General features: G+C 39.4%; 1 protein-coding gene across 1 annotated transcript in view; it reads left to right on the top strand.

Moving 5' to 3' along the window:
- The window catches only part of COL9A1 (collagen type IX alpha 1 chain), a gene marked incomplete at both ends in the record, with an annotated part of 62966 nt that overhangs the window by 30386 nt on the left and 14741 nt on the right, over positions 1 to 17839 (top strand). Inside the window, 8 exons of the mRNA XM_080806534.1 lie at positions 7748 to 7801; positions 8403 to 8474; positions 9039 to 9074; positions 9752 to 9796; positions 11130 to 11162; positions 14269 to 14415; positions 14654 to 14708; positions 16830 to 17018. Coding sequence (XP_080662660.1) covers positions 7748 to 7801; positions 8403 to 8474; positions 9039 to 9074; positions 9752 to 9796; positions 11130 to 11162; positions 14269 to 14415; positions 14654 to 14708; positions 16830 to 17018 — 631 coding nt within the window. The remainder of the gene's footprint in view (positions 1 to 7747; positions 7802 to 8402; positions 8475 to 9038; positions 9075 to 9751; positions 9797 to 11129; positions 11163 to 14268; positions 14416 to 14653; positions 14709 to 16829; positions 17019 to 17839) is intronic.

The following is a 17839-nucleotide window of genomic DNA, read 5'->3' as shown; positions in this document are numbered from 1 at the left end:
CACCCCCCCAGAAAAGAACCTCTGTGTCCACTTGTAGTCACTCAGCATTTCCCCGCAGCCCCCTCAGCCCTCAGCAACCACTAGGCCACTTTCTGTCTTGACTTGCCTGGTCTGAAAATTTCCTATAAATAGAATCATACAGTGTGGGTTTTTTTCAGGGAATGGCTTCCTTCAGCATGTTTCAAGGCTTACCTAGGCTGTAGCGTGTACCGGTACTTCATTCTTTCTTCTTGCTGACTAATGTTCAGTAGTATGGACAAACCAGCATTTCTTCATTCTTTCATCTGCTCTTGGACATTCGGGTTGTTTCCACTTTGGGACCATTATGAATAATGGTGCTGAGAACATTTTTCTACAGGTTTTCGTGTGGACACATGTTTTTTTTTCTCTTGAGTAGAACACTGAGGAGTGGAATTTCTGGGTCATGTGGTAACTATATTTAATCCTTGGAGAAACTGCCAGACTTCTTGTAGTCTGAGTTTGTGGGTCTGTTTTGCCGCCAACACAGCAATGCATATTGTTTCACTAGATGCACTTTAACCCTTAGAGAGAAACTGATTAATTAAATATTATATACTTAATGTCAACTCTAAAAAATTTTCTCTGAACTTCAGCTTAAGTTCTTATTTTTAAAATCTGCTGGGTAACAAAAAGAACTCCAAGTGAGAACAGAGAAACATTTCCAAATATTATTACTTTTAAAGCATTTCATGAGCATGTTGAATGACGACTTTCATGTGTCAAGGAAGTGAAATATTCCAGGTGTCCTGATGTAAGAGGCGAACTTTTCCACTTCTCACAGGTGTTTGTCAACTTAGCTCTATCAGGTGGTTTCCAGAAGTTTTTCTGCAGCCAGAGAAACTAGCCAATGCTCCTCATTATGCTCCTTGTTCAGTCACTGCTCAGTTATCCTTTTCTTCTATCTTGCTTGAAGCCTGTGAACTTCTAATTAAAATAATTTTTTAAAAATTGATTGCCAAAACAATGAGTTTGTAGCTAGATCATATTCATAAACAATGGAGATGCTACATGACTGGTCCAGAAAGATTTAACAGTATGGGAGAGGGGCATTGGAACTTTGAGAATGTTGGCTATTAAGTGTAATATTCACTTTATAGAGCAGAGAACATAAAATTGAAGGGGCACCTGCTGTATGTCAAGTCCATGCACTGAACACAAAAAGTGACACAGTAGAGAGGGCTTGGCCCATCATCAGTTACGTGCTAAGGGATGTATAAAGACCTAGAGGCAAGAACTGCAGAAGGAGATGGGGTGGGGGTTCCGTTCTCTCTTGTGAGGGGAGGCAGATCTTTTGTGACTATGCAAGCTTTGAGCCTGACTCACGTTTTGATTTCTGAGTTCCTGTAAATGTCCAGATTCTCATTGCTCCAATCACTGTGGCTCAAAGCCTTGGTGATCTTCTTCCATCATTTCCACTCTCCAGTAGGACCTGTTCTTTCTTCCACCTCCTTTTATTTAAAAAGATTTTATTTGAGGGGCACCTGGGTGGCTCAGTGGGTTGAAGCCTCTGCCTTCAGCTCAGGTCATGATCCCAGGGTCCTGGGATCGAGCCCCGCATCAGACTCTCTGCTCAACAGGGAGCCTGTTTCCCCCTCTCTCTCTGCCTGCCTCTCTGCCTACTCATGATCTCTGTCAAATAAATAAAAATAAAATCTTAAAAAAAAATTTACTTGAGAGAGAGAGAGAGTGCACAAGCAAGGTGAAGGGGAGAGGGAGAAGCAAACTCCCCATGAACAGGAAACCTGACTCGGGACTTGGTTCTGGGACTCTGGGATCATGACTTGAGCTTAAAGCAGACTCCCAACTGACTGAGCCACCGGGGGGCCTTCTACCTCCTCCCTTTTAAAGTCTCTTGTATTTGACTCTTCTAAGCTCACCTCCAACATCCCAGCTCAGATCATTAGCTGCTGCTTGGATTATCAGGTGTCTCCTGATTTGCCTTTCCATGTTGTCTTTTCTTCCCTTACCAGTGATCCCCAACAAGGTACTCCTGGTATGTTGGCTGTGCTGGCATCGTTCTTTGTTCCCTCGGATTCCACCCTAGAACTCCAATAGGGTTCCCACAGTCATGGTGACAAGAGTGTCAGACACAATGTCAAAGGCCTGGGGAATGGCAGTGGTCCCAGGGTGCACACCCTGCCATATTGGTCTTTTCAAAATACAACTTGATCATCACTTCTTCATTTAAAGATCTTCAATGAATTTCCACTAGCAAGGAGAGGAAGTACCAAATCATAAACTGTTTATCTGGTAGTTCTATGTCTCCCTTGTGTCTTCCTCAAAGCCTGTGTTCGAGTCATGCTGGACTCCCTGGTCATTTCCAGTTAGTCTCTGCACTTCTCAGCCTGCTTGTTTTCTTTTGTGACACTCTGCCCTTAGATGGCTTCCTTCTCCATTTCTCTGACTCAGCTGCCCATGTACGTTTTTAGGTGTAACTGAAATGTTAATTAGACAGTGAAACCACTCTGTTTACGCCCTATGCCCCAGATAGAAGTGCCCTCTCCTTATTCTGAACCCTGTAACCCAGGGCCCTGTTCACCCCATGCTGTGGGAATGCAGGCAAGTGGGGACACTCTGACCCACCTTTGTATTCCCTACATCTCTCCCCTCAGGGCCTGTCACAAGGCAGAGTTCAATAAATATTTCTAAAAATGAATTGAATTGAGGTATAGTAAATCTTTCTATGCTGCTTATGTTGGTAATAATTGACTTCACGCCTCCTATAAATTTTACAGAAAAGTGCATGAGAGGTTGTAAGCATTATGGTTCTAAGCAGAGTTTTAACACCAAATCTACTTACTGAAAGATACATTTGTTCTTTCATCTTACATCATTACATTTAGTTTCATAGATAAATTCACACATGTTCAACGATTCCCTCCAAGTTTTATCAGTTTTTCCTGCAAACGTCAAGTTGAAAAGCTGAGTAGAAAGAATGAAAACCCATTTCTAATGTGTTCTACTAATGGACCAGGGCTAATTGGAGCACGTCTTTGAAATTAAGTGGTATTCCCCTTTCAAATCATTGTTCTAACAGCTTTAGCCGGTGCCACAGCAAAACATACTGGAGGTTTTTTGGTCACCTCCCGTGATTACAGATGAGCACAGATCTTTACCACTTGGATCGTGCTTCTGGCTTTCTCGCTCACACTCTACTGGTTTATACCTGGATCTGGGTGACTCCCGTTTACAGCAGGAGAATGCGGGGGGCCTTGGTCGCCGTGACTCCTGCTCCATTTCCCTCTTTCAGGCTTCCCAGTACTTGCCAGGACTTTTGATGAGTGAGCTGTGTTTGCTCTGCTCTCGTGATTCTGACTGGGATCAGTCCCATGCTGATCTACTTCCAGTTTTCTGAAGATGATACACTCCCGAGTACAGAGCCGCTCTCAGTTTCTCTTGAAGTCCCACTCCCATCCTTTCACCAACAGCTCTGCGCACAGCGGTCTCCATACGGTGCGTTGCTGAATGATCGGAACCGCATTCCTGTGCCACCCAGGACATGGAGTATTATCCCTGTCAATAATTTGTGAAGCAGCTGTGATGGTTGTAGATTTTGATTTCCTTTGTATGTGAGGGAATACCTAAACCTACACCAGAGAAAAATACAAACTGTACAATGCTGCAAAATTGAATAGATTTTTAAAGTACCTTTGTGGCTGACCTAAAAATTATCATTGTGGCAGGACTAATATGATATTCCTATGTTAATATGAAGATGGGTTTGTAAAAGCAACAATCTAAAGAAATCATAATTGATCTTCTGTGTTAATCAGCATCCTTTTTCCCAGAGAGAGGCACTTAAGTATATAATTCAGACTAAGTATGACGATTTACAATTTCTCACTTCTAAAATTAGCATGGTACTAAGAATAATGTTCATTCTTCAGCTAGTTAGCATTTTGGGTAATCAAGCAAATACAACCACCATCACAATCTACAGCACAATGGAATAAAATCTAAATTTCTTCTTTCTTTCTTTCTTTTTTTTTTTTTTTGCAAAATACTTATGACAACACACATATAATGAAATAGATTTTTTCTGTGATATTTTAAAAGTCTAGTAGTTCCATTTTAAAAGGAAGACTTCCAGATGGAATTATTTGTCTGTATTCATTGAAATGAGTTTTACAAAATAGTTCTCGGTACTTGTTTATAAAGAAGGTGCCTTCCTGGGCCACCTGCGTGGCTCAGTTGGTTAAGCATCTGACTCTTGATTTCGGCTCAAGTCATGATCTCAGGATTGTGAGATTGAGCACCACATCAGGCTCTGCACTGGGTGTGGAGTCTGCTTGGGCTTCTTTCTCCCTCTCCTCCTGCCCCTTCCCACTCCCTCTCTTAAAGAAAAAAAAAAAAGGAAATTCTTTTTGGTGATCAGAGATCTTGACAGAAACTGGAGAAATGAAGACCAGAGACTTGTTTTTTTCCAAGAGCTACTTGTATTTTTAAAGAAACTTGGGAAATTTGAAAGGCAAAGAACATCTAATTAAAGATTAAAATACTTAATTTTGACTGATTTCTATAGTTCTTGAATAAAAATAACTAATGCTTTCATAGTGCTTACTATGAGACACATACTGTTGTGATTTATGTATGTATTCAATCCTTTCAAAAACTCTATGAGATCAGTACTGTTTTTATACACTCTACAGGTGAGGAAACTGAGGCACAGAGAAGTTGTGGGGCTAGAGTTGGCTGACATGGTGGAGCCAGGCTTCAGACCTGGCAGGGGGGCTCAGTGCCTGAAGCCTCATCCCCTCCCTCCAGTGCCTTGACAGCTCAAGTCAAGGCTCTGCATGATGGTTTTTATTTGAAGTTAGCTTGCCCAATTTTAATGGTACAAGACATATTTAGAAAATTTAAAATTTTGGTGTTTGGAATTTTTGTAGGGGGCCTTTAACAAAAGTCTAATTTAAAGCTGGTGAAAACAAACACACACGACCTAACCCAAACAGATTCCGGGGTCTGACCTCAAAATCACGGAATAAAAATCTAAGGGAGGGGGGGAAGACAGGAAGGAAGAAGAACAGGGAGAGGAAGTGGTGGAAGACATCTTGTGAAATATATCCCTAAAACATTCTTTGGGGGATTCTGAAGCACAGCCAGAGTTGGGAATCACTGGTAGAGGGTCTGCAATTTTTTTTTTTTAAACCCTCGATTGGCTTCTTAAGTAGGGAGTAGTTGGCAGATGTGTCTGAAGATGCTGGAGAGATATATGGTGGCACGGAGCATCCAAGAGGGGAAATAAAAGAAGTATTTTATTATGGTCCTCAGATTTTTAATGTTAGGATTTTGCCTTTTTTTCTGGTCCTTTACAATTCTTTTGTTACAGATCATAACTCTTTTTGTCACGGGGCTTGTAAATATTAGCTACTGGGCAGAAAAACCATATCCCTACAAGTCTCCCTTGCCCACATCTGAGATTATGGTTATCACCACAGCTGTTGAAACACAGGAGGTTTATCATTTGTAAGTTTAGCACACCTGTGCTTACAAGGCCATGGTTAATTGCTCCCTGTAACATGTGTTTAGTTTAACCTATGTTTTTAGAGATGACTATTGATATCTTGATTATTCATGTTCATCTTACCTACATCTTTTTAGAGTACATAGAAATCATAGGCATGGCCGTCAGAAAATCTTGTCCAAACACTTTATTCATAACTGCTTGGTCATTGTTGTGAAAATAAACATTACCTTCTTCAACCTTGAGATGATTCCTATAGAAATACCTGCATTTAAAATAGTGAAGAATTTAAAGAATGGAAGAGAACAAAAATGAGGAACACATGCAACCTATCTATTAACTAACCGTGGAGCAAATGCTTATAATTTTACTGACCCTCTAGTCCTGTACATGCTGGGCTCATGGTTGCAGAAGGTCAGCAGAACAGGCTGTCTACACTGGGGTTCTGAGCCATTCATACGTGTTGCCAAGGGTTGGAAAACACTTACGAACGGACTAATAGAGCTTATGAAAGACAGAGAAAATCTTTGTCTTTGACTGGCAAAATAATCCCACCAAAAAATGAAAAGTTACAGAATCCTTTATTTTAACTTAGCTCTTTGGTTTATGAAAAAGAAAAAAAGTATGTCGGTCATCTTTATTTGGCATAATGGTTCATTCGTTTGGAAGTGAATACTTGAGGTTGTGTCAAGAACTGCTTTCCTCTTCTGATATCATTAATTAGTTTTCCCAATGACTATTAATTATTCTGTGAATTAAAGTCATATTAGCCCAATGACATTTAGGACCTTCATCAAGATGCAGTTCAGAAATTATTTGAAAATGCCAACAGAGCAGATATACTGAAGAAAATCTGTCTTGAACTTTCAAGTGGCTGGGCTAAATTAACGGGGTAGAACCCAATCTTTATATTAATAGATGGATAGAAGAATCTATCACAGCAGCTGGTTTTCATCTAGTCTTACATCTTTCCGGTGCCCATCCTCACAGGACTCTGCTCAGGCTTCTAAGCTGCTCACAAGGGGTAAGGGCCAATGAATCATCCAAACTTACACACTAGACAGGTTGCTTATATAAAATTTTTTGAAAAGTATTTAAGAGCATTTCATTTAAATCACCTATAAGTCATTTGAGACAAGTGCCACTTAAGTATAGCTCAAAGCTAGAGACTTGTAATTTGCCAACATTTCTTAATCCTTCAAAGAAACTGGAAATTCAGAAAGATAATGGACCTTGACACTTGGTTCAACGTAGAGATAAAAGAATAACATAAGGGCCAGATCAGATAATCTTAGCAGGAGCGTTTATAAATATCAAGAATTAATATGAAGTTGTCTTGTTATTTTAAAGTAAATTGAACTCAGAAGACTACTTTCATTTTTATATATACCATCCAGGAAATGTGATTATTTATCCAATAACCTTGTGTTCAGTGAATATGTGTTAGAAATAAAACAAGCTTTTATCAGACTGCATAAAACTGTATGAGGTTCTTGGGGAAAGAAATTGAAGAATTCATGTGTCTCCTTTTCTCAAAGGGCTTAGAGATTCAAATAAAGAACTGAAATTGGCTCACAAAATGGGAAGTTGCTTTTGGTATATTTTCATTATAAATTGTACTTTCCAAAGTTTATTTAATCTTTCGAGACATGTTTAGAACAAGAATAAGTAGAACAAAGAATTTTGTATGTCAGAAACTTTGTAAATTTCTATTATGTTTGTCTTTTTGAAGTTGCATTAGTAATTTAAAGGTAAACATCCCTGTCCTGTTTCTCTTTTTTCCCCCACTCTTGCAGTTCAGGATCATTTGCCAGATGCTGCTTTAAAACGTGCCGTGGGCCTGAAATTTACCATGTTTCAGGCATTAGGTGGAATTCAAGATTGATATACCTATACCTCAAGAACATGTAATCTAATGAGAGGGTAAAACATGTACACAGATAACCACAATATAAGCTACATTGTGATTCAGATGCTGAAAATGACTAATTGTCATTTCACATAGATGCAGCAGACATGGTTTTTATCTAATGGGCCGTAATCACAAGGAACAGCATTAACACATTCACCGAATGATAAACACTGCAGGGGCTATAGGCATTTTATGTAAAGGTCTCTGCCTTCAGTCGAAGATGGGGAGAATACTTGGATGACTTTTATGTTTAAACAAAAGCCTACGTAAAGTGTTATTTTACTGACATAGTAATTGAGCATTTGCATTTGGCAACCAGCCAGTTGACGGTCCTGTTTGTGTTTCTCCAGGGCAGTAGAGGAGAAATAGGGCCAGTGGGGCCCCCAGGGCCACCAGGTAAACGGGTAAGTGATATTTCCAGTCTCCAGAAGCTTACTGGCTTTATACAAAGCACAATACATTTTTTAAAATAAGCAAGGAGAGAAAAACAATGCACAAAAGGTGATTTAATCGTCTTTACTTGATTCCTGTTGTTATGTGAATGCACGGAGATGTAAATGCGAAATTTGAAATCATATCTAGGATACCCTCCGAGGGTATTTAAATCAGTGTGGTTTGCAGCACACATTTTGAAACCAGGAGACCGGAAATGCCTCTGGTTGTTCTTGGAATTGAAGAGAAGCGGGCGTAAATGCAGCCTTTTACTTCTTGAGCCCTGCTTGTTTACACAGTGAAGAAGCCGCACCATAGCAGGGAGGCCCACTGAACGAGCCCACTGTTGGGAAGGGTGCAAACCCAGGAACTCCGAGGTGGGACCCAGGGGGTGGAGGGACGGGCCTGTTTTTTTCGGTGAGTGTGGGAGAGGCAGGTTTGAGGAGCAGTGTTAAACCAATCACAGCATGCATTTATTTTAGACGGGAGTCCACACACCCGAGGTTGTGTCGGCCTCATGTGATTGCAACGTCGTAGTTAATGGTGATTCTGGAGACACTGTTTATTTTTCAGGGTTCTCCTGGCAGTCTTGGTCTCCCTGGCTTGCCTGGCCCCCCAGGCCTTCCGGGAATGAAAGGCGACAGGGTAAGATATCTAACCATCCCCCAAAGTTTCTTATTTGGAAGGATGAGTTTGCTTTCAGCACAGTGGAGATTTTTATAGCAATTATCATAGCCAGCTATCAAGAAAAGTATCCTAAATTACTGAGAGTTGAGATTAAGAAGCAAAAAAAAAAAGCAATATAATAAATTATCAGCAGGAAAAATATAAAAGTTGAAAAAAGTAAAAATGCCAGTTGTAGTCATACTTCCTGTTTAGTTTTAAATTTACATTCCTACTGATCCAATTTTCTGTGGATGTGATCAGAGAACATCACAAGTTGCCAGCTTTTGGACAGCTCTCAGTTTCTCCAGGCCTTACCTGGCTGTTCCTAGGTTGTCATCTGATTTTTTTTTTTTTTTTTTAAGTGGGCTCCATGCCCAGCCTGGAGCCCTGTTGTTAGGTTGTGGGAGAGGAGCAAGTCCTCATCTGTCGCATTATTCATACTTGCCCTTATCTACCACCCTGAGAAGGAAAGTTGGTTCATTTGAAATTATGAAGTTGAACATGTCAAAATACTGAAAAAGTATTATGTTTTATTCATTACAGGGAGTAGTTGGTGAGCCTGGTCCAAAAGGTGTACAGGTAGGTCCTATCAGAAGAATATGAGATGCGGTCAGTGACGTGCATGGAGGTGCCTCACCAGCAGGGGGCACTGGCTGGTTTAGGGGTGTGAGGACTAGGCTGGAGGCCAGCTGTGTTTCTCAATGTGCTTCATAGTGAATGAAAGCTCGAGATCAGTTTGGTCTATAACATTATCTACTATTTTAATAAGCTGGAGCTGATGATGACTCTGCCTCCAAGACTACACATTGAAAAGAGTGTCCCTTGCTCTCATTCACCAGGTTGGCTTACTTGTGATGGATGGAGCCTTCTATTAGCTACATAACCATATTTTATGTTTTTCTGTATCAAGACCTTAACAAATGAAGTATTAACATGACTTAGAGTTAGTCCTTTTTCTGGGTTCCTTTTTCTACAGTGAAAGCCTTTTTTCAAGGATTACTTCATTATAAAATTGCTGGATACAATCATTAATCCTTAACTTTAGAAGAAACTCAGCCTCACCCGCTACCTTTTCTCTAGGCTCTTTTCAGATTTGCACTAGCCACTGACAGCTAGACTGAAAAGCCATTGAGTGCATTTTGTATTTGTGCATGATCTGGGGGGCACTGTGGGCACTTGGGAATGCTTATCAATGTGGACAGGTTAAAACTGAGGCAAGACAATTCAAGAATGTGACTTTTAATTTTAATTTTTAGGGTTCGTCTGGTGAAGAAGGTGAAGCAGGAGAAAGGGGTGAACTTGTAAGACATTTTGTTCTGGTTAATGATGAGCCCTACTGATTTCTAACTGTACTAAAAATATTATTTTTCTTTTCTCTGATACTGTTATCTTCCATGGCTTCTTCAGCAGCTACAGTGTTTCTTATATAAACTAATGAATGACTCCCCAAGACTGTAGCCAAGTTCAAGTAAAGCAGAGGGTAAACATCCCAAAATCGATAGCCTTGGCCTTAAGCCTTTGGAGAACAAAGTGTTCTCTTATAGGTGGTGACTTTTCTGTGGCTTTACCTAGACATTCGAAGTGATTCTTGGAGAACTATAGAAAGTCTATGAATAGTGCCTATTGTGGAAACAAAATGAGTTTTATTATAGCTAGAAAGCTGTGGTTCACAGGTTTGACCATGGGTATTTTCTGTCGTCTAAAACTTTCCAAAGAAGTGACCTCCATGTCCAGAGGATGCTGCTGCTAAATCTCCAGGAAGGCAGCAAGAATGAGAAAAAATTATCTTTCTGCCAGGAGTACTACATCTGCTGGCTCATTTTTGACACAATCTAACATGATCTAATGTGGAAACTTGTGACTGGTCCTTTGGAGTGGTGACAGATTTCTCATAAAACAGCTCCAGAGAGCACTTTGTGCAAGAAAAAAAATACTTCATAATGTTGTTTTATTCAGATTTTCAGGATTTAGAGCTAATATAAATGTAATATCTGAATTAGGCCAAGTTCTCTATTAAGTAAATTTGAAAAAGGATTATTTTAACTTTATTTTCTGTTAAAATGTTTTATTATATGGGCTAAAAGGATGTTTTAAATCATTGTTTTGTGGTGGAGTTGAACTGATGTGCTTGAACTTAAGCTGAAATCATATCTAGAATTAGGGGTGGGAGACTTATTTTCCAAGTTTTCTTTTTTAAGTATAAAATCAGGCATTTTTGATTTGATAAAATTTTGCAGATGAGTTTTACCATACTGTTAGAGTTTCAAAAATGAAGTCATCAGGTTTAAATGTCTACTCTGTTTTAAAACAGCATGCTAATTTAATGTCTTTTGACTTTTATACATTTTAAGTCTCAACCCCTAGCATTTTAGACCTGGTTGGAGCCTTGCAGAGCTTCGATTCAGCCCTGTTATTTAACAGATGTCAGTCAAGGCTAGGAGGTTACAAAGCTCACAAAGTAACAGAACTGGGACTAGAATCCAAATTTTGAATCTCATGTGTTTTCGCAGTGCCAGAGTTCATCTCTTCATGTTTTTCTCTAGATTTCAGCAGCATAATAACCTTTTAAATGTTTTTGGTAAACTATCAAATGTGACTACATTGTTCTAATATAATTTTGTTTTATTCATTTAGGGAGAGATAGGCTTACCTGGGCCAAAGGGATCTGTAAGTACAATGAACAACAATGGTATAAAAAATTAAAATATCAATAAGGCTATAGAAAATGCAATGCTCTGCTTTATGAAATCATTATAAAATTCAGTTCTTAAAGGACTTACCTTCAAGGAGATTAATGTCTAAATTTATTCTTTAAGTAATGGATTCATCCCAAGTGGGGGAGGGGACCACCTCATAACAGTGTAAATGGATCTGCCTTTTGAGCAATCCACTCTAAAGGAAGTTTTTATCATAAGTAGCTCAATGAGTATACATGGTAATTTCTTTCACAAATGAGTCATTAAAAAAAAAAACTGATTTATCCATTGTGGTGACAAGAGTATAAATGAATTTCATTGGCACTCATACCATTGCAAATATTTCAGTAATTTTATTAATCTCCCGTGTGTTCTATTTAGCGAAGTAACATAAAGTCATAATGCATAAGAAAATTTAATAGACAGTTGTTAAAGCTAGAAAATGATCATCTCATTCAATTCATCATCTTACAGAAACTAAACTGATGTCCTTAAAGATTAGATTATTTAGAATTATAGAACCAATAATAGAACCGATTATTAGAATGAAATTTTTAGAACCGCGTATAGAACCAATTAGAGAACTAGCAAACCTGGGATGATTCACTAACTTGAAAGGAATGCACATTTAATACAGTAAGAAATTTAAGAGAGTATAAGGGAAAAGAAGCAGCTCAGACCTTAACCTCAAATGCCACCACCACTAGCTTCCATTTAATCTTTTAGTCCTTCCTATTTCTGGAATCTTTTCCACTCTTCTCTGTCCCTATACAGCACATTATCCTCATAGCAGCCAGTGTAATCTAGAGAAAAATATAAAGCCCACCATTTATCCCTCCTCTGCATAAACCCTTCAGGAATAACATTTGATAGAATAAAATCAGACCTTAGCAAATATATAGTCTTTCATGAAGTGGTCTCTGCCTTGCCAAGCCCCTCTCTGCCCATCTGGAACTTTATCTGTTTGCAGTTGTTTTTACTTGGCATGCTATTTAATGCCTTGTGCTGTTCTCCTAAGCCTGGAACACTCTTCCTCTTTCCTTAGAATAGCTACCTCCTACCTAGGCATGTAGCCCGATCCTCAGTTCAACTCTCCCCCGGAGGACTCCCGCCCCGGATTCGGGTGCAGTGCCAGCCCTGGGCTCTTTACATACCCCTGAGATGGAAACCATTATGTTGTATCAACTCACCTGCTTACACACTGCCTCTAAACACCACTGACAGTCTCAAGCTTGAAGTAACATCTTTACACCCAAGAATCTTTGACAGGAATGGTTTAGGATTGAGAAAAAATTGGGAAGAGTAAACCTTGATAGGATTTGGTAATAGAAATCCTACCTCACTGCCTAGAAATAATCAATAATATTCAATGGTAAGAATTTGTTATAAAAGGAAAAAGTGAATGAACAATGCAGTGGTCAAAAGGAGTTAATTTCATTTAAATTTGGAATTAACGCCTGACTTGTCACCTCCCTTCCTACCCCTGTCTTCTCTGACACCACCCACCTAATGCTGAGGCAGCTGAAATATGTTGTCCCAGAGTCAGGGAGACACAGCTTCACTTTGCTCAGTGATCTCAGCAGAGACAAACCTGATAAGTAGGTGAAGTCTGTCCCCCAGTTTCTACTTCAGTGTACCACTCAACTGAGGAATTCTTTCCAAAGACCCGGGGCCCTTGAGACCTACTGGCCATGTTGGCTCTTAATGTCTTCATAGAAAATGTCCTGTCGGTATTTCAGACGTCGTCAACAAGATGATAGATTCTGAGCTGGCCTCCTTTGTTCCTCGGCCAATTCTTTAGTGCACTTCTAAATTCATTTCGGCTTCTCCTCAGGCTTGTTTTAGAAGCTGTGATAGTTTTATATTGCAGCTATCTGACAGGTCCAAAGCCTCCAGAGCACATCCGCAGCTCTCTCTGTTGACACTGTCTTTTGGGAAGTCTTTGAGGCCATCATTTCTTCACAGAAGCAATTCTGACAAGTTGACTCAGATGAGTTTCAATTTTTTGCATAAAGTAAGATAGGAAAAAGCCTACTTGTGAAGCTTTATTCAGACGTGTCTAGTGAGAGCCCTGCGTCTTCCCCTTCTTCCCTTCAGCTTAAACATCTGACCGTTTGAAAGAGTTAGCTCTTCCTAGATAAATGTTGCAAATGAACAAGGAGCAGGATTAAGTTGCTTTATGAACTTTAGCTTGAGCCCTAGTGCTCTTTAATGCCTCCTGTCTTTTGTCGTCTCATTTTTGTTCTATAAACAAGAGCACATTGTAACTACTATATCATAAATTCTACCAGAGGCAGTTTAACAGAAAGTGAATTAATTTAGTCTCATTTTAAAACAGTTATTGTAGATGGGGACTTTCAAAAATGCTTTTAGTGGTCTGCTATCAGAAAAAAAAATCTAACTGGTATATGCTTTCGTTCAAAGGAAATAGTTGGTTTATTTTTTCACTTCTTTAATATTTAGATTTTTAACTTTCTCAAGAGTCAGATAAATTATGGACTCGCTCTTTTCGTTCCAGTATTTTGAATGTATTCACTTTAAGTGCAGCATTTTAAAGGTGGCATTTTAAATGTTTTTAGTTAATGTATTTTGTAATTCCTGGATACATCTGCTTCTCAAATTCTCTAGATTGTTATAAAGCTAAATAACTTATGTCCTTGGAAATAACTTTAGTTTAGGCTTTCTGTATTGGTGATATACAAAGTAACATGTCTTGTATGAACTCAGTGGCCTTTTTGTGGCCAGAAAAACTTCACAAATCTTACTAAAAACTAACTTGTTCTTAGACAGTAGCTTAAAATATAGAGAATGTAGTTTAAAAATGCCTTATTTCAATTAACATTTTGAAATAACAGCTATACCAAAGAAAAAGATTTTGAAAAACTTTACTTGAACTGGAATTCTCAGAGACTGTGGCATTCTGTGTCTTTACCATGAGAATTTGTAACCTCTGAACAAACACCTCTTGGGAGACAGAATGTAAGCAAACTCCAAATTTCATGTAAGTCTTGTATTAATATTAAGAAGACACATTACTTGTGGATAGCTCTGGTTTTATAATGTGCATTTTGTTCTAGGTGGGTAACCCTGGGGAGCCCGGCTTGAGGGGGCCCGAAGGAAGTCGGGGGCTTCCTGGAGTGGAAGGACCAAGAGGACCGCCTGGACCACGAGGCATGCAGGGAGAGCAGGGTGCCACCGGCCTGCCTGGCATCCAGGGCCCCCCAGTGAGTGGTGGGCAGTCTCCGTGTTTTCCCTTTGGACACTCCATCTCACAGCACCAGAAGGGGGGCGGGCAGCCAGGCTAGCCCAGACACCAGCCCCTTAGCAGTGTGGGCAAGTTCACTTGTAAATCCAGCCACCTGGCCACTTGCTGAGTCTGTCAGGTTACCATTTAACAATGTCTTCTTTATGGTTCTGTGTATAAACTGTCTTTTTAAATTTTTTTTTTTTTTCCTGTCTCAGGGTAGAGCACCGACAGATCAGCACATTAAGCAGGTTTGCATGAGAGTCATGCAAGGTAAATAAATCATAATGTCTTGACTTTTGGTGTGCTTTAAAGGTGGGAGATTTTAAATAATATTAATTGTTTTAGTTAATGTATTGTCACAGAATAGCTTATAGTCTCAAAGAAAAATTTTATCTTTCTAGGTTAGCCCTTTTTTTTTTTTTTTTTTGAGATTTATTTATTTGAGAGAGACAGAGAGTAAGAGAGTGAGCACACAAGCAAGTGGGGGAAGGGGCAGGAGGAAAGGGAGAGAAAGTCTTAAGCAGATTCCCCACTTAACATGGAGCCCAACACAGGGCTTGATCTCATGACCCTGAGATCATGACCTGAGCCAAAACCAAGAGTCAGACACTGAACCCAACTCAGCCACCCAGGCACCCTTTGGTTAGCCTATTTTTGTTCTTGTTTTTGTTTTTTGCCAAGGAGGTTAATTTATAAGAAAGCAAACACACAAATACAGACAACCTCCCCCCCCCCCTTTGGAACACAGATTCTCAGGTATCTTTACCCTCCTTAACATCCTACCACTTAGTGTGTTCCTGGCACTGACCCTGGCTCTCTCTGTAGCTTCTATGTGAAGTAACTGACAGTCTTCATGCCCATAAGAAGCATTGGGACATTATCTCTACTGATGTACCATGTACAGAAAATCAGTAACTGTATTTTACCAAAATGGTGATATATTTTTATATTTGTTAACCTTTATCTAAATTCATCTATACCTATAGCAATTGTCATTTGTCATAGTGTTTTAGAATTGGTCTAATTCTAAAATCACATAGAAAAGGAAGAAATTGGGGAGGCAGGAACTGGAGAGATCCTGTAACATGGGGCTCTTCTAACAAATAATTGCCCTATTCTTGTTGGAACCAATTCAGTCATGATAAATACTCTTCTTTTGCAAGCTCATGAGATAGTGTCATTTGTCTGGTAGACTTGTAGAGTTTTCCAGAATGAAATTGTCACTTTTATATTTGAAAACCAATGTAAGTCTCTTCATGGAAGACATTTAATCTTGAAAGGATATTTCAATTTTAAACGTTATATCCCTAGAAAATTATAATGTTATGCTCTTACTTACATAAGGCAAACCAGAATGCTCACATTTAAGCACTTTTAAAATGTTCTTTAGAAATTTGTTTCCAATTCATAATTTCCTTCACACCTTTAAAAAATATTACATCGGCATATTTCGCTTAGAGTGTTTTCATAGGAAAGTTTTCTTGCTCTTCATGGTTTCAGTGGATGATTCTTAATCTCTTTAATGGTTCCTGAAAAAGCCCACACAGTTATTAATTTTTAAGACAGACTGTGAACATTCCCAAGAAGCGGGCTATTTTTAATGTCTGTTGTCTATTCCAAACATGAAAAAACTTTTGAGAGGGGAATTTATAAGAAGTCATGAATGCTCAGGATATTTTAGGTCACTTAATATCTTCAGACTAAAAATGTGGGGCTGGGTCTCAAATGCTCTCTCAAAACTAATTCTGGACAATGTCCTTGACTTTTTTTTTTTTTTAATATTTTATTTATTTATTTGACAGACAGAGATCACAAGTAGACAGAGAGGCAGGCAGAGAGAGAAAGGAGAAAGCAGGCTCCCGGCTGAGCAGAGAGCCGGATGCGGGGCTGGATCCCAGGACCCTGAGATCATGACCTGAGCCGAAGGCAGAGGCTTTAACCCACTGATCCACCCAGGCACCCCTGTCCTTGGCTTTTAAAAGCTTTGTGACATCTACTTCTTCTCTGTTAAGAAACTCATTTTCTGCCCATCCTGGGTTTTCAGAGAACCAGCCAGGACTCGGGTGACAGACTCATCCTTTTAGAACACTGCTCACCTGAAAGCCTTGCCGTGTACTTTTTTTTTTTTTTTCCGCAAATCTCCCTGCCCCTGTCTCAGAACAGCAGGACCAACTATATCCAAAAAGAGCTGAATAAAACAGCACCAGGGAAGCTTCTTGGCAGAAAGTCCATGAAAAAAAGATCTAACTTTACTCACTTCCCACCACCAATTTTGAAGCTCTGGTGACACATTTAAGAAAAAAAGACACTTGAAATACCGCCCCCCCCTTTTTTTCCATTTGAATCATTTTCATGTTTCTGACTTCTCTGGGCTGGTTTATTATCTTTCAGAGCATCTTGCTGAGATGGCTGCTAGTCTCAAGCGACCAGACTCAGGAGCCTCTGGCCTCCCCGGGAGGCCTGGACCCCCTGGTCCCCCAGGACCGCCTGGAGAGAATGGTTTCCCAGGCCAGATGGGACTTCGTGGCCTTCCAGGCATTAAAGGCCCTCCTGGTGCTCTTGGTTTGAGGGGGCCTAAAGGTAAGCCATTTTGCCCAGGTAGAACAAAAGAACACACACTGTTCTTCAGATATGTCCGCACGTCCTTCCAAGCTCTAGATACCTTGTGAGACAAGGAGATGTATCATTCTCTTCTTTTTTTTTTTTAAATAATTTTTAAATAAACATAGAATGTATTATTAGCCCCAAGGATACAGGTCTGTGAATCGCCAGGTTTACACACTTCACAGCACTCACCATAGCATATACCCTCCCCAATGTCCATTGTGTCGTTCTCTTCTACAGTGGTGATGGAAACGATCAGAAAACTATTATAAGACATCCTCTTGACCTTGCTGTATGTCAACAGGAGACCAAAACCTAGAATTAAGGTCCTTTGATTTTTAGTACTGATCTTTTTCAGTTACCCTCTGCCTCAATCATAGTTCAAAATAAACTTTATGGGATCTTGTAAACGATAAGTCAGTCTTTTTTTTTTTTTTTTTTTTAGACTCAAAAATCACTGTAGAGGTCTTCTAAAATGGCAACCAGCCTTAGAATGTTTGTAACTGTAACTTAAACTAACAGCATCTGTTAGCAGGTCAGAAGACATAAATTACATCATGAAGTGAAGCCCCCTCTTCTTTTAAAGAGTGACATCAGATGTTTAGTTTTGATGGATTTTTTTTCAGCTCAGAGTACAATCAAACTTTTTTCCCTTTTTTTTTTTTAAACTTTTTTCCCTCCTTTAACATGTGAGGAAATGTGAGGCAGTTTATTTCTTCCCCTTTTATCGAAAGCAAGTTAAGCCCTTAAAATCAGTGTTTTGCCAAAAACCCCACAAAAAACAAAACAGTATTGTG

Source organism: Martes martes (assembly GCF_963455335.1).
Source record: "Martes martes genome assembly, chromosome: 6".
NCBI lineage: Eukaryota > Metazoa > Chordata > Mammalia > Carnivora > Mustelidae > Martes > Martes martes.
Note: the sequence above shows the minus strand (reverse complement) of the source record. Positions and strands in the feature narration are given on the sequence as shown.